Here is a 14,301-nt window from a genome sequence, read left to right on the forward strand (position 1 = left end):
TGAATCTGCCTCATTTGAACTACACCCAAAGAGATTAAGACTAAAAAATCTCCTCAATTTTATTTATCTTTTCTTCTTACAAATTAATCGCCTATATACTGGGAAATTCTTGAGATTTGGTGGAAACACACGCGGAAAAATCACGCACACGAATAGCTTTAGAAGGAAAATGGTATGTTGTGGAAATGCTCTCTCTACGGTTAATTGAGGATTCTGAGAATGCCTGTAATCACGGGGAGGACAATGAGGGCCAGTAGGGACACTTTAATGGCATTTCCGGTGCTTCCACCGCAGAATGTTCGGGAGCAATCTGTTGTGGTGTAGAAGTTGTACATTTGCCTGACATCCTTCCAATCGCACAAACCCACACGGCACCAATCCAGCGACACGGGCTTCTCATTGAGGAAGAACATCACCTTCTTCGGCTCATTCGACTCTGGGCAATTGTACTTGATGGCTACGAGATTGGCGCCAAATGGAGCAATATCACTCGTCCTCCATGTACGACGATTATTCTGCAGGAAGTTATCAGCTCGCAGGGAATCGCGATCCTTATTTGCCCCCAGAGCCGTCATTAGGAGCTGAATGGCAGAATCATGGGCAAAGTAGGCAACCGCCTGGGGTTGTGCATCACTCTCCAGATTCTTCATCATGTCCGCAACGAGAGCGCAAGCAACCTTGGAATTCAATGGGGATCCATAGCCATTCTTGAAGTAGTATTTGAGGTCTTCCTTGTACTCCAGAATCTCCACGTGGGTCTTTGTGAAGGCAGCACACCATGGGCTGAGTTTCTGCAGATACCAAGCCTGCTCGTAGCGACACATGTCCCAAATTTGCTCAACCTGATCGTCAGTCAGTTGGAATTTGAAGCCAAGCCTCTGTGAGACCTGATTCAGCATATCCTGGTAGATTTCCGATGCAATGAATTTGCTCATCTCCGAACTCGGTTCATCGATCACATCACTCTGAGTCTCCCATGCTGGGCAGTAGTCATACGGACGCAGGAGGGTGTTGTTGTTGTCCGGTGGTAGAGTCACGTGCTGGTAAGCATTCACGCCGAATAATCCCTCAACAAAGGCACGGAAGCTCTCCTCTGTTCGCTGAATCCCCGTGTGCCGGAACTACAAGAAAAGGATTTTTTTTAAATTAAAAAAAAATCCCTCCAATAAAAAAAACTTAAAAAATTAATGAATTTTCCTACCAAATATTTGTCTGATGTGTAAATATTCGGAAGGACATTGGGCAGGATTCGCTGGTAGTGCTTTGCAAGGAGGACGAGATCTTCCCATCCCTGAGATGTGAGGAAATTATCAAAATTCCCTGTGAGGTTGCTGTCCCAGCGCCAGTTCTTTATTCCATGATAATCGGCATCACACAGTGCTCCCGTGTCAGGCTTTGAGCGTCTCTTCTCGTAATTATCAATGATTTGGTCCCTGAGCTGGAAAATTGAGCACCTCTAGCAGTAAGAAGAAGCTCTTTTATAACATTTATTTATTTTTTTAATCTTACATCGATTAATCCACGCAGTTTTTGCATGTCTTTAGCACTTGGTAGTCGCGTCCCGTGTCGACTTAGCATCCAGAATTTCGTGGGTTCGCAGTCTTTGAGAAGAAAATACATTAATTTCTATTTTTTTTTAAATCTTTTAAATATTTATTTTTGTTTAAAAAATAAATGATTAATTTTCCGTGGTTTTCGTCGGTTAAATGGGAGTTCTCAACCAGAAAAACTCACGTCTTCCAGAGCTTTCGGCTCCATTCGGAGCCTTCTTCAGTGGCTACAGAGAGCCAAACGAACAGAGCTGAGAGCTCTGAAAAACGTCGTAAAATCACTTGTATTTCAAAAATTTCTTATTTCTTAATTTTTTCTCTGATTGTTTTTAAAGAATAAGTCATATTTATCAAAATCGAACAAGCGGATTCAATTTAATCAAAAATTAAAATTTCCTAGTATTTTTTGTAAGAATTTCAAACTGTCTGATTTTGATGAGGAAAGAATAATTTGATTTTGAGAAATTTCCGTTATTTTAATCCTTTTCAAACCATTACAGATTTATTAAAATCGGACCAGCAGCTCAGTATTTAGTTTGAGTTAATAGATACTAAAGTATTTTTCAAACTTCTTCATCCAACTACTTGTCTGATTTAGATTTTGGATTGAAAAAAAAATGATTCAATTTTGAGTTGCTTTGATAAATGATTGAACCGTAACAGATTTATCAAAATCGGACCAGTAATTCGGTTTCGGTTAACAGAATTGATTTTATAAGTGTCTGCATAGTTTTTTCACGAAATCTTACACTATTAATTAAATTAATTTTCTGGTTTTGGTTAAAAAATGAACGTTTTGCTGATTAATTGAATGTATCGCTTATTAATCAAAATCGAAAAAAAACGGTTGAATTTTTTGATTAGGGGCTGATTAAAAATCTTTTAATAATGTTTTGCACAAAAATTCTATAAAGAAAATACTGGAAAAGCTGTAAAACCTACTGCTTATTCATTCTCATTTTATTTTTAAAGCTAATGGTCCGATTTAGATAAATTTTTATCATAAAAATTTTATTCTGAATTTGGTAAAGTCATACCATTGGTTTTAGACAAATCTGGCAAAAACTCTTCCGCTTTACCGATTTTGATAACTTCTTTTTAAAAAAAAAATACTTTAAAATTTTTCAGATTTTGCTAATTTTTTAAGAAAAACTAATAAAAATAAAAAAAAAACTTACTGGGAATGCTATAATAGCGACTGGAATCTCCACTTTTGATAATTTGATAAGCTGATTTTGTAGCATAGTGCCTTGCCTGTTCCCTATCGCTGTCCGTTCCATAGCAATACTCCTCACAGCATTGTGTAACAAATCCCAGGGAGCCCTCAATGCTCAGCATGAGGATGAAAACCCCACAGAGAGTCACAAAATTCATTTTCTGCGTAGCCCCTTTTGGTTTTTTTTTACGTGAAATGTGTTAAATGCCTGTAAAAAAAAAATGAGAGAAAGAAGAAGGAGTTTAGTCACAAATAAACACCGTGTGAGAGATTTGCGTGACTTGGGACGATTTTCAGGTGGCACTCGATGTGTGATAAACATGCTAATTTTTTCCCATTCACAACCTTTCGATCAAACATTGAGTAATTCTCGATTTCTTCTTCCCTGCAAAATGTTGTTGCCCATTCAATTGGTGATTCAGTGAACCCCCTTTCGGCACATGCTTGTTGTACCTGCTGCTCTTTGTTGTGTTTTTATTTTGTAAAATTAAATGTTATGAGATGAATTAATAATTTTTATTTAGTTTGATTGCTCATGATGGTATGAAAAAGTCATTTTGTGAGTCATTATTTCAACGGGGGAAATTAACAAGTAAGTTTAGTCATGTGAAATGCAATTAATAAATGTCTCAAGATCAAGAGCAATGACGGTTATTTGAGGAGAATTGAAGATGTCTAGAATAAACTTACTAATTAATTAATTTGTTCTAATATAGGAGCGTAAAATACTTTCCCTTCTGGCAAGGAAATTAACAAATTGGACTAATTGCTTAATCAATATTGAGAGATGTAAAGAAGAGGTTTATAAAAAAAATATAAAGAGATTTTTAGAATTAAATAGGAATTCAAAATCTTGATTTTTTGAATCTCTTGATTAAGACCTTAAATTTGAGACAAAAATTAACGAATTTTTATTCCTTCTCATAGAGAGTCTCGCGAATGTCACGAAAGGTTACTTTTTAGCAAAAATATTACCTTTAATTGATCCAATTATAACGGCAAAATAGGTGAGAACATTAAAATTATGTATGGTTTATCACGAACAATTTGTTCCGCAACAGAAAATATATTTTCACACAATTTATTTTCCGCGGCAAGAAAAAAACTCACACGTGAAGAGAATTCTTCTCAAACATCCTTCTTCTTCAGAGTTTCTTCATCAACTAGCATACCTACTAAATATGCAATTCTGATAACTCAATAAGGCGCTAAAGTACTCACAGGGGGAGTATGAAGATTCTTATCAATCATCGGAACTTCTTTTGCGCAATATCTAATCAAAAGAACTAGGGAAGAAAAAAAAAGAGAAGAGTTTAATCGAGACGTTGCTGAGACACTCGATTACGCGTTATCATTAAAAAGAGCAAGGTGGTCACTTTTTGTACTGAACGGTTCGCTGGTCACGACAATTTCACGCGACTTGAGGGAGGAAACGAGCATTTTAATTTATTATTTGCAGGGAGGTGACCACGTGCGTTTACGGGGAATATTGGCGAGAAAGTAGACAATAAATTTTGCAGATGTCTGATATTTTGATGAATTTATAATCATTTTGTTATAAGCCAGAGAAGTCCACCCCCGCATGCAGGTGGTGAGTGAAAATAGCGGAAAATTCGATACAATGGGGTCATTTTACTTAGCAACGATATTGTTTACCTTTCATGCTTTTTTCAGCTTCTCACACACATAATTTACGGTCGTGGTGAGTCACATGAGGTTAGAAACAGAAGATCTTTTCAGAATCGTAAATAGGTGGGATAGTGGGGCAAAAAAAATCACCAATGAGTTGAGAAAGTCTCTAAAAATGTTCCAAATATTTCTAAAAGAAATTTTCCGGTCTACGAAATCTTTTCTTAAATTCCTGGAAAATGTAAAATTTCGAATTTGTTTTTCCAAACACTTTTGTAACATTTTTGCCCCGCTCTCCCCTACTCACTTCAATTAATGTGGTTTAGTGGTTTTTGAGTATAATACTTCAAATTATTAATCTTTCTTTTCAAGCTTGGAAAATCTTGTGGAAAATTATATTTCAATGTTGTACTGATAAAAACTAAAGTTTAAAATAACTTTAAAGAACAAAATTATAATATTTTAGTTAAATATTTTTAGAAAGGAAAAATTCAACTTTCTCGTCATATTAATAAGTTTGAAAGTGAACAAACAGCATATTTTATCACAAGAAAAATAAACAAATTTTTGGGGAATCCCTGAAAATATTTATAATTTTTGTTTTAATATTTTTTATCAAGTTAATTGAGAATGTTTTTTTTAATACAGTCCATCCCCATTTATCTTCTAGAGGCGAGGAAAGTTAAACTAAACAGAGAGATAATTAAGCGGAAATGCTTCTTATTTATCAAAGAGAAAATTTAATTGTCTCAGAAAAATTCCCTTAAAACTTATCTCTTAACAACAAATTCCGCAAAACATTTTATCTTAATTTTTTTTTCAGCCAATTGAAAGTGAATTGCAAAACATAAATTTTTGCATGACGCATAGGCATTAAAATGGAAATTATTTTTTCAATTCTCTTTGCTCTTTTATGTTCTTCTTATTTGATGATGATATGAATATTAAGTTTCAAAGTAGAAGTTAAAAAAAATTCTCCCGTTCATTGCGTGATTCTTTTCAGCATCAATCATGCACAAAATTAATGATTTTATTCCCTGAATTACGCACAAAGTATGATCTATTATGGAATTGATCAATTTTGTTAAGTTTTCAAGAGTAAACAAGCGTGCAAAATTATGATTTTCTGTTATCAATTTACCTACATACCTATACTTAATTGACTTTGAATATAATTTGAGTTATATACTACTGACGTCATTTACACGAAAACTGGATATGGCTCTTTAAATGCTTTTTGTGCATCTTTTTTTTTCATTTAAATAACAATAAACAGCTATACCGTAAAGTGGGGTAAATTTCTTCATTTACCTTTAGGTTGATTTTTATTTAAAAATTGTTAAACAAGAAAATGTAATATTTTCATAAGAGAATGTTTTCTCGTATCCATTTATTTATTTTATTTAATCCTAATTAACTTTAAAAATAATTTGGAAATTTTCTTTTCTTTTTTTAAGTTCTAAGAAATAGCATAAAATGTTTTTAATTTTACATAAATTAAATAGATTCGGTTAAAAGAATAATTTTTAGAACTTCTCGCGCAAAATTCTAAGATTATTGTCTAAGATTTGCTGATATTTAAAACATAATTAGCAAACGTTTCAAAAAGAACATCTTGGACATATCAGGGTTAATATAATATAAAACTATATAATATAATATAATATAAAACTATTTCTTTGATCAACAGTTAAGCATGTTAAGCCCGTTAAGCCCTATTTTATCGTATAATTTACATTTTAACTCAAATTATGAAATTTTTTACAAAAAGGTTTTAAAAATGTTCTTTTAGCTGTTAAGTTTAATAAAAAAAATCTAGGCCTATTAAAGAGATTTCAATAAACTAATTCAGACTAAAATCTTTATTTTAAACTTACTTGATATCAGAGAAAAAAAAACTTCAACTATGAAACTAAATAATGTATTCGATGCATGTAATTAATGTAAAAGCAACAGGCACATCCGGGTTAAATGTTAAAAATAAAAGTATGAAGAATTGCATTGAGAATTTCTCGTGACTCTCAAATTACAAGAAGAGAATCATCTTAATTCTCTCATAATTAGTAAAAATGCGACGTGATGAAAATAAAGAAGAGAAAAAGATTCTTTAAGATTAGAGAAATCGAAAGACTTGTTCTGGATGAATCTAAATAATGCAGATTGTGTGAGATCATGTGAGATGAGAATTTTCTCTCTCAAATGTTCATCACCTCTTCTCCAAGAACAATAACACACACGAGCTCCACGAGCTATTACATAAAAATATTCTTAACGATCATGACATCATCACTGTATTCTGGTTGGGAATTTGAGCATAAAAAAAGTTGTTGTATTGTTGAAATTCTCTCTCTCTAAAGGAAAACACCGCGCAAAGAATTCTCTCAGGAAGAACAGGGAGATGTTCTTGGCGCGAAGATGCAGAAAAATGTGGAAGTACCACCAGAAAGTAGCAGTTTACAATTAAATTGAATAATTGAATTAATTGCTTGGGAGTTCTTGCGGTCGCCACAAGAATTTCATTGACCCTCACAGCATTGTCACTCTCGTTTTTTTTTTCTTCATCGTCATCATCTTATTCTCTCCCCGGCACCATACACATAATTTCCTCATAAACCGTGGGGTCATGTGAATTCTCAATCCCATTAAATTCGCATTGAAATTGCGACTCTTCACCCCCTCAATTTAAACTATAAAGAAGACAGTAAAAATAAACGTTCACAGAATTTTCTTTCACTGTAAAGCTCACAATTTTCTATGATTTTTTTTTGTGAAAAATTCTGGATATTTTCCTGTGTTTTTAAGTTTATTGAAATTTTCTACAAATTTCACTGTTAGACACTCAAAGACAATTTATTTTTCTTACGCTACACACAACAACTGACCACACCTAGAGAGGGCCTGATGTTGTGAACAACAAAGCCACTTGATAAATTTTTTTCTTATGCTCGCGCGCCTCTCAATTTCTTATGCTCCTCAAGACGCCACATTAAACTCACGGAAACATAAATTCTTAGAGAGAGAGAATGAAAGAGATTTTCTTGTAAATGGGTAGAATGCAGGTAAAATGAGAGAATTTACCTGATGTGCAAAGAAAGCACCGTTTGATCGTGAGAATGGCGATTTAATGGAGCTCTCTTGACGATTCAAAAAGAGCTGCAACCTACCTCGAACACTTGCCACAAAACACTAAAAATGTTGACTGACTGAGCTGAGTCGCAGAGCTGAGTGTTTGTGGTCAGGAGGAAGCATTCTGGGGGAAGACATCACGAGCACTCGCCGGCTGTTGCCCGAAGTTCTCCCGGTTTTTTCGCTTTTTTTTATTATGCCCACCTGAAAAGCAAATAATAAAATTTCATTTTGGAATATTATATAATTCTCCCATCAGCAGCATTTCTTCTTCTCACTCCATACAAAAGAGGAAGGAGGGGCAGCCGAATGCAATATTTCAGTGATAATAAAGTATTAAAAAGCTCTTGAAAAGTTCATTGCCATCTCGTTGCACTGATATTGCATTTTCGTGAATTATTGCGTTTTTAATTTCCAGCTTTTTCACCATAATAGAGAAATAAATTATTTTTAATATTCTTTGTTTTATTCACTTTTTATTAGATAAACTTTTTATAACATTTTAATAGATTTTGATTTAGTTCTTTTTAGAATTTCCATAAGTAGAGAAATTATTTTAAATTAGACCCGAATCTCTCCTAAATTACATAAGATAGTTTTTAACAGTTTTGTTTAAGTGCACAGAGAAGCATAAAAACAATTTATTTTCATAGTTTTAGAACTTTAACAGCCTTAATTCAAATCATTAATATTAGTTAGGAAATTAATTTTTTATTGTTTTAAATCTTAGACTTTATAAAAAAGCAAGAAAAATATATTTAAAATAATTTAAAAATGAAAGAAACATATTTTTTTTGAATTTGTTTTACAAAAAAAAATCAAGATTGCTATAAAAAAAACCAAAATATTTATTAAAACTTGTAAAAGAATATTCAAAATCATAATTGTATAAAAAAAATTATTTATTTTGTAAAAAGTTGGTAGAAGTTTGGTAAAAACAGGTAATTTTACCAAAAGAATTATAAAATCAAAAATTTTATTTTCATTTAAGAATTTATTTTTGTTTAACTTTTCCACTTTTATTAATAACAAAAAATAGAAAAAATAGTTTTAAATAGTTCAAAAATTAAAGTCATAAAAATCAGTAAATAAAAAATCGATTTTTTGCAACGATAATTTAAAAAAATCGACCGTTTTCGGGCTTTATTTATTTTCCAAAAAAATTACAATTTTCCGCTTTAAATCCCATTTTTGAGGCATTTTTTGTGCTTTTCCAGTGCTTTTCTATTATTTTCCTGAACAAAATACGCGATTTTTATGTAGTTTTTAGATTCTGCTGTGAAAAACAAACTTCTTGAGCATTTAAAATGGCGGTCGCGAGAAAAATTTAATTTTCCCGCTTTATTGTAATTTCTCTGGCTGTCTTGGCGTTCTAGGGAGCTCCTGAAGGCGGGAAACACTAATTTTGAGGAGATTTTTCGTGAAAAATTCGAAAAGTAAAGAAAGGTCTGTCTGTTCAGCTATGCATTTCCACACCGTTGGTCCGATCGTGATGAACTTTGGTACAGAGACTCCTGATACCAGGCGGTTTTTACCAACGGCATTCATTTTTCCCCCAGAGCTCCCCTTCGTAGCGCCCCCATACAAATTTCATGCTTTTTTTTAACAACTTTTTGAATTTGGCGCCCTTTTTGGTACATTTTGTATAAGAGAAAATGAGACGGATGCATTTCACCGCTACCCGCCTCCCTCACACCTTCAGTTTTTCCCAATTTTCTCGAGTTTTCTGTCGAATTTTCCGGCCGGAAGTAGTTTTTTGTGACCAGGAAGCGACGCCGCGTCGATTGAAATCGCTGGTTTGAAAAGTTCGCGAAAATCCATTTCCGGGAAAACAGAGTCGTGTAAAATCCCCAACCGTCAAAATTTTCAAATTTGTAACCCAACCGTCAAAATTTCTGCGGGCCCCAAATTCGGCAAAGAGTGGTTCTCCGGGGGCTTTGGAGCCCCCAGAAGTATTCCAAGAGCTCCAAAATTGCGTTTTACCTCAAAAAATTGGCGGAAAAACAAGGAAATCACGAATTTTATCGAAATGCAAAAAAAAAGTTCGTTAAAGTTCAATTTTTCCGAAGAACCACAAATCAACCATAGCAACGACACTAAATTGCTTAGTTGACATTTCAGATGGCTCTGTGTGCATTCACCACTCTTTCGAGAAACCGGAACCACGAGCTTCACAACGTGAGTCACCCCGTGCGATATTTTCCCAAATTTTCCCACAAAATAGTGAAATTTTTACACTAAAATTCATAATTTTCCGACTAATGAATTTCCCAATGACTTTTAACCCCCATTATCTAAAAAGTATGTGCAAAAACAACCCCAATTGTGAGCGGAAGTGCTCGTAGTTGCTTCTAGAAAGTTCTCGAATATTCGAGAAACTCACCACGGCATTGTATAAAAAGTGTCATCCCACCCGGCCTCGCGCATAGTTCAACTGAAATCATTCGAGTGTTTGGGCGCTCTAGCAAAGAGAGTTAAATTTCCAACAGTGAATTTGAGGCTTTTCCTGAAGGATTTTCTCTGTGAAAAAGTGCTTATTCATTGAGTTGTTGAAGGAATATTTCAATCAAGGTGAGTTTTCTTTGTTTTTTCCGTGGGAAAATGGAATTTTCTCTGGAGTTTTTCCTCCCTCACACACCACGCACTGCAGCAAATGGAGGATTTAATGCATTTTTGGAGGATTTTCCCAGGAAAATGCGTGATGAATCATAAGGACATAATATTTCTTGATGAAAAACATATGTTGCCTTCCTTCTGAACACATTTTATTGCAAAATTCTGCATTTATCGGGGGTTTTTGGGGCGAAATTCTTGAGGCGTGGGTTGACCGCGTGTTTGAAAATTTGTTTTCTAATTTGTGGATTTTCTGGAATTTTCTTTGCAGATGACGGCGCAAAATGAAGTGGAAACCTTCGCCTTCCAGGCTGAGATTGCTCAGCTTATGTCCTTGATCATCAATACCTTCTATTCCAACAAGGAAATCTTCCTCCGTGAGCTGATCTCCAATTCTTCTGATGTAAGTTTTTCTTTTTTATTTTCTTTAGGGGAGTTTTGGGGGCAATTTGGGGTGTTCTGGGATGTTCTGGAAGATTCTCTGAAGCATCTTAGCCGGAAGAATGGGTTTCCAGGCTAAAGAGTTTGGAAATTACCAAAAACACGTTTTCTGAGAAATTTGCATTATTTTCTTGTTTTTCTGGGCTTTTTGTGATATATTCTGAAAGAAAAAATATTCTGAAACGTTCTAAGAAGCGTCTTGGACAGAGAAAAGATTCTCCAGTCTAAGAAGCCTGCTGGGATGTCCTATAAATGATTAGAACACGTTGTCTGGGAGATTTTTCTTTGTTCTATTGTTTACACGCTTCTCATGGCTTTCTGGGATGTTCTAGAAGGTTCCGGAAAGCGTCTTGGGCGTCTTGGGCATAACAATAGGAGCCTTTAGTTAAAAAATCCTTTGTATTAGGGATCACAATTTCAGGAGACTGTATTATATATTTTATATACATATATATCTTTCATCTTTTACTTTTTGTTCAATCAGCTTTTAAAACAATCAATATTTTTATCATCCTTTTTCCCCGACAAAATCCTATAAAAGTATTTAAATTATTAGTGCCTATTCTTCATTTTGTGACATAAATATATGCAGATTACTAACTATTTTACATGATTTTATGAAATTCACTTTGGCGTCTCTTCAAATTCATTTCTCTTTCTGAACAACATACGCCTACTACGATTAACTCAAAACTAAACCTTACAATTCCCCGAAAAGGACTATTCAGGCTGTTCAGTCATTAACACTTTGGGATTTTCTTGGAATTTCTAGGAAATGTTTTCTTGAAGATTTTGCATTGTTTTCTCCGTTTTTTCTTTCCTTCCCGGAAAAACTTTTGTTGCAAAATCTTTAAAATCTTTCTTTTTTTTTACTGAAAATTCTAACCAAAAAATATCCTTTCCGGAACTTTCTAAATGAATCGAAGTTTCTTTTAATTCTCCCTTTCAAGCACACACGAACATTCTAGAATTCCCGGAATTTAGGTCAAAGCAATATATATAAATAAGAGTTCTTGCGCAGACGAAACTTTAGCTAAACATTTGATTTTCTTTTTCATTGGACATAGGCCCTTGATAAGATTCGCTATGAATCCCTCACGGACCCATCAAAGCTGGACAGTGGCAAGGAGTTGTACATTAAGATCATCCCCAACAAGACTGCCGGCACCCTCACAATCATTGATACCGGCATTGGCATGACCAAGGCTGATCTCGTGAACAATTTGGGCACAATCGCCAAGTCCGGCACAAAGGCCTTCATGGAGGCCCTCCAGGCGGGTGCTGACATCAGTATGATTGGTCAATTCGGTGTGGGTTTCTACTCGGCCTACCTCGTGGCTGATCGTGTCACCGTGACATCCAAGCACAATGACGATGAGCAGTATGTGTGGGAATCCTCAGCTGGTGGCTCCTTCACCGTTAGCTCGGACAGCGGTGAACCCCTTGGGCGTGGCACAAAGATCGTCCTGCACATCAAGGAGGACCAAACGGAATTCCTCGAGGAGAGCAAGATTAAGGGTATCGTGACGAAGCACTCGCAATTCATTGGCTATCCCATCAAGATGGTGGTGGAGAAGGAGCGTGATAAGGAGATCAGCGATGATGAGGGTGAGGAGGAGAAGGAAGAGAAGGAGAAGAAGGAGGGTGAGGAGGAGGAGAAGAAGGACGATGCAGAACCAAAATTGGAGGATGTTGAGGATGAGGAGGAGGATAAGGAGAAGAAGAAGAAGAAGAAGACCATCAAGGTGAAATACACGGAAGATGAGGAGCTGAATAAGACCAAACCCATCTGGACACGCAATGCTGATGACATTAGCCAGGAGGAGTACGGGGAGTTCTACAAATCCCTCACAAATGACTGGGAAGATCATCTAGCTGTGAAGCATTTCAGTGTTGAGGGTCAACTGGAGTTCCGGGCGTTGCTCTTTGTACCCCGTCGCGTGCCCTTTGACCTGTTTGAGGCGAAGAAGAAGAAGAACAACATCAAACTCTACGTTCGTCGTGTCTTCATCATGGACAACTGTGAGGATCTCATCCCGGACTACCTGAACTTCATCAAGGGTGTCGTTGATTCGGAAGATCTCCCGCTGAACATTTCGCGTGAGATGCTGCAGCAAAATAAGATTCTCAAGGTAATCCGGAAGAATCTCGTGAAGAAGTGTCTGGAGCTGTTTGAGGAGTTGACCGAGGACAAGGAGGGCTACAAGAAGTTCTATTCGCAATTCAATAAGAACCTCAAATTGGGCGTGCACGAAGATTCGCAGAATCGATCCAAACTCGCGGATCTTTTGCGTTTCCACACATCAGCTTCGGGGGATGAGCACTGCAGCCTGGCTGACTATGTGAGCAGGATGAAGGAGAATCAGAAGCACATCTACTTCATTACGGGCGAGAGTAAGGAGCAAGTTAGCAATTCGGCCTTTGTGGAGCGCGTGAAGAAGCGTGGCTTTGAGGTGGTCTACATGACTGAACCCATTGATGAGTATGTTATTCAGCAGCTGAAGGAGTACCAGGGTAAGCAGCTGGTGTGCGTGACAAAGGAGGGTCTGGAGCTTCCGGAAGATGATGAGGAGAAGAAGAAGCGCGAGGAGGATAAGGCAAAATATGAGAATCTCTGCAAAGTCATGAAGTCCGTGCTGGATAACAAAGTTGAGAAGGTTGTGGTGTCAATTCGCCTCGTTGACTCACCCTGCTGCATTGTCACGTCCCAGTACGGGTGGAGTGCAAACATGGAGAGAATCATGAAGGCACAGACACTCCGAGATGCCTCCACAATGGGCTACATGGCGGGTAAGAAGCACCTGGAAATTAACCCCGATCATCCAATCATTGAGACTCTGCGTCAAAAGGCGGAAGCTGATAAGAATGACAAGGCTGTCAAGGATCTCGTGATCCTCCTGTACGAGACATCCCTCCTGTCGTCCGGATTCACCCTCGATGAACCCCAAGTGCATGCCAGTCGCATCTACAGAATGATCAAACTCGGTCTGGGCATTGATGAGGATGAACCAATGGCTGCCGATGAACCCCAATCTGCTGGCGATGCTCCTCCACTTGTGGATGATACAGATGATGCCTCCCACATGGAGGAAGTTGACTAAACCTTCATCCCCATCAATCCCTCCCATCCACAGAAGCGACTGGAATCGTGTGGGCTGCGTTGTAGTGGATTCTTTCACCTTTCCGGTGCATAGTAATTTAATTTAATTTTCATTCCCAACGCTCTCATCTCTTTTTCTACTTAATTAATTAATAAAATAATTAATTATGGCTTAAATTACGAGATAATTTTAGGTTTGTGTAGGATTTTTTCATTTAAATTGAAATTTTGGATAAATGTTTTGTGAAAAATACCAAAAAACGCGTAAGAAATAAAAGAAATAATTGAAAAAATGATTTTTCTTTCATTTTTTGGGGTTAGGGTGGATTTTTTCATTGAAATTTTGGGAAATTTTAGGATGAGAAATTAATGAAATTTTATTCTGTATTTGCTTTTGCAATTTTCTCGCATTTTCCACAGAGTTTTCCAGCCGGGAAATGTTATAAGGAAAAGAAAATGTCGATTAGCGTCAGAAAATTGCATGAAATGGGAGAAAATTGTGAAAATTGCATTGGTCCGATTTTCTCGTCCATATTGTATTTTTACAAATTTTCTCATATTTTTCGAGTTTTTCTTAGTCGGAAGAGGTTTTCCAGGTACAGGAGAATTTTTTTGCAGCCTGTTTA

At 36.1% G+C, this 14,301-nt stretch overlaps 2 protein-coding genes across 3 annotated transcripts; one reads left to right on the forward strand and one right to left on the reverse strand.

Annotated features, from left to right (window-relative positions):
* Window positions 1-34: 34 nt before the first annotated feature.
* On the reverse strand, window positions 35-7,594 carry LOC129794252 (multiple inositol polyphosphate phosphatase 1-like). 2 transcript variants are annotated; one of them, XM_055835015.1, is made up of 5 exons: window positions 7,474-7,594; window positions 2,729-2,974; window positions 1,510-1,601; window positions 1,202-1,438; window positions 35-1,121 (listed from the first exon to the last, which is right to left on the reverse strand). In XM_055835015.1, the coding sequence occupies exons 2-5, from the start codon at window positions 2,922-2,924 to the stop codon at window positions 201-203; spliced, it is 1,446 nt and encodes a 481-aa protein (XP_055690990.1). In that variant the 5' UTR covers window positions 2,925-2,974; window positions 7,474-7,594; the 3' UTR covers window positions 35-200. The 2 variants fall into 2 exon arrangements, with proteins under 2 accessions (XP_055690990.1, XP_055690989.1); XM_055835014.1 differs by lacking the exon at window positions 7,474-7,594 and adding an exon at window positions 3,742-3,971.
* Window positions 7,595-9,890: 2,296 nt separating this feature from the next.
* On the forward strand, window positions 9,891-13,852 carry LOC129793949 (heat shock protein 83). Its single transcript, XM_055834490.1, has 3 exons — window positions 9,891-10,092; window positions 10,406-10,537; window positions 11,643-13,852. Exons 2-3 carry the CDS (start codon window positions 10,406-10,408, stop codon window positions 13,674-13,676), a joined length of 2,166 nt encoding a protein of 721 aa, XP_055690465.1. The 5' UTR covers window positions 9,891-10,092; the 3' UTR covers window positions 13,677-13,852.
* The last annotated feature ends 449 nt before the right edge of the window (window positions 13,853-14,301 follow it).

This window comes from Lutzomyia longipalpis, chromosome 3 (genome assembly GCF_024334085.1).
Source record: "Lutzomyia longipalpis isolate SR_M1_2022 chromosome 3, ASM2433408v1".
Lineage (NCBI taxonomy): Eukaryota > Metazoa > Arthropoda > Insecta > Diptera > Psychodidae > Lutzomyia > Lutzomyia longipalpis.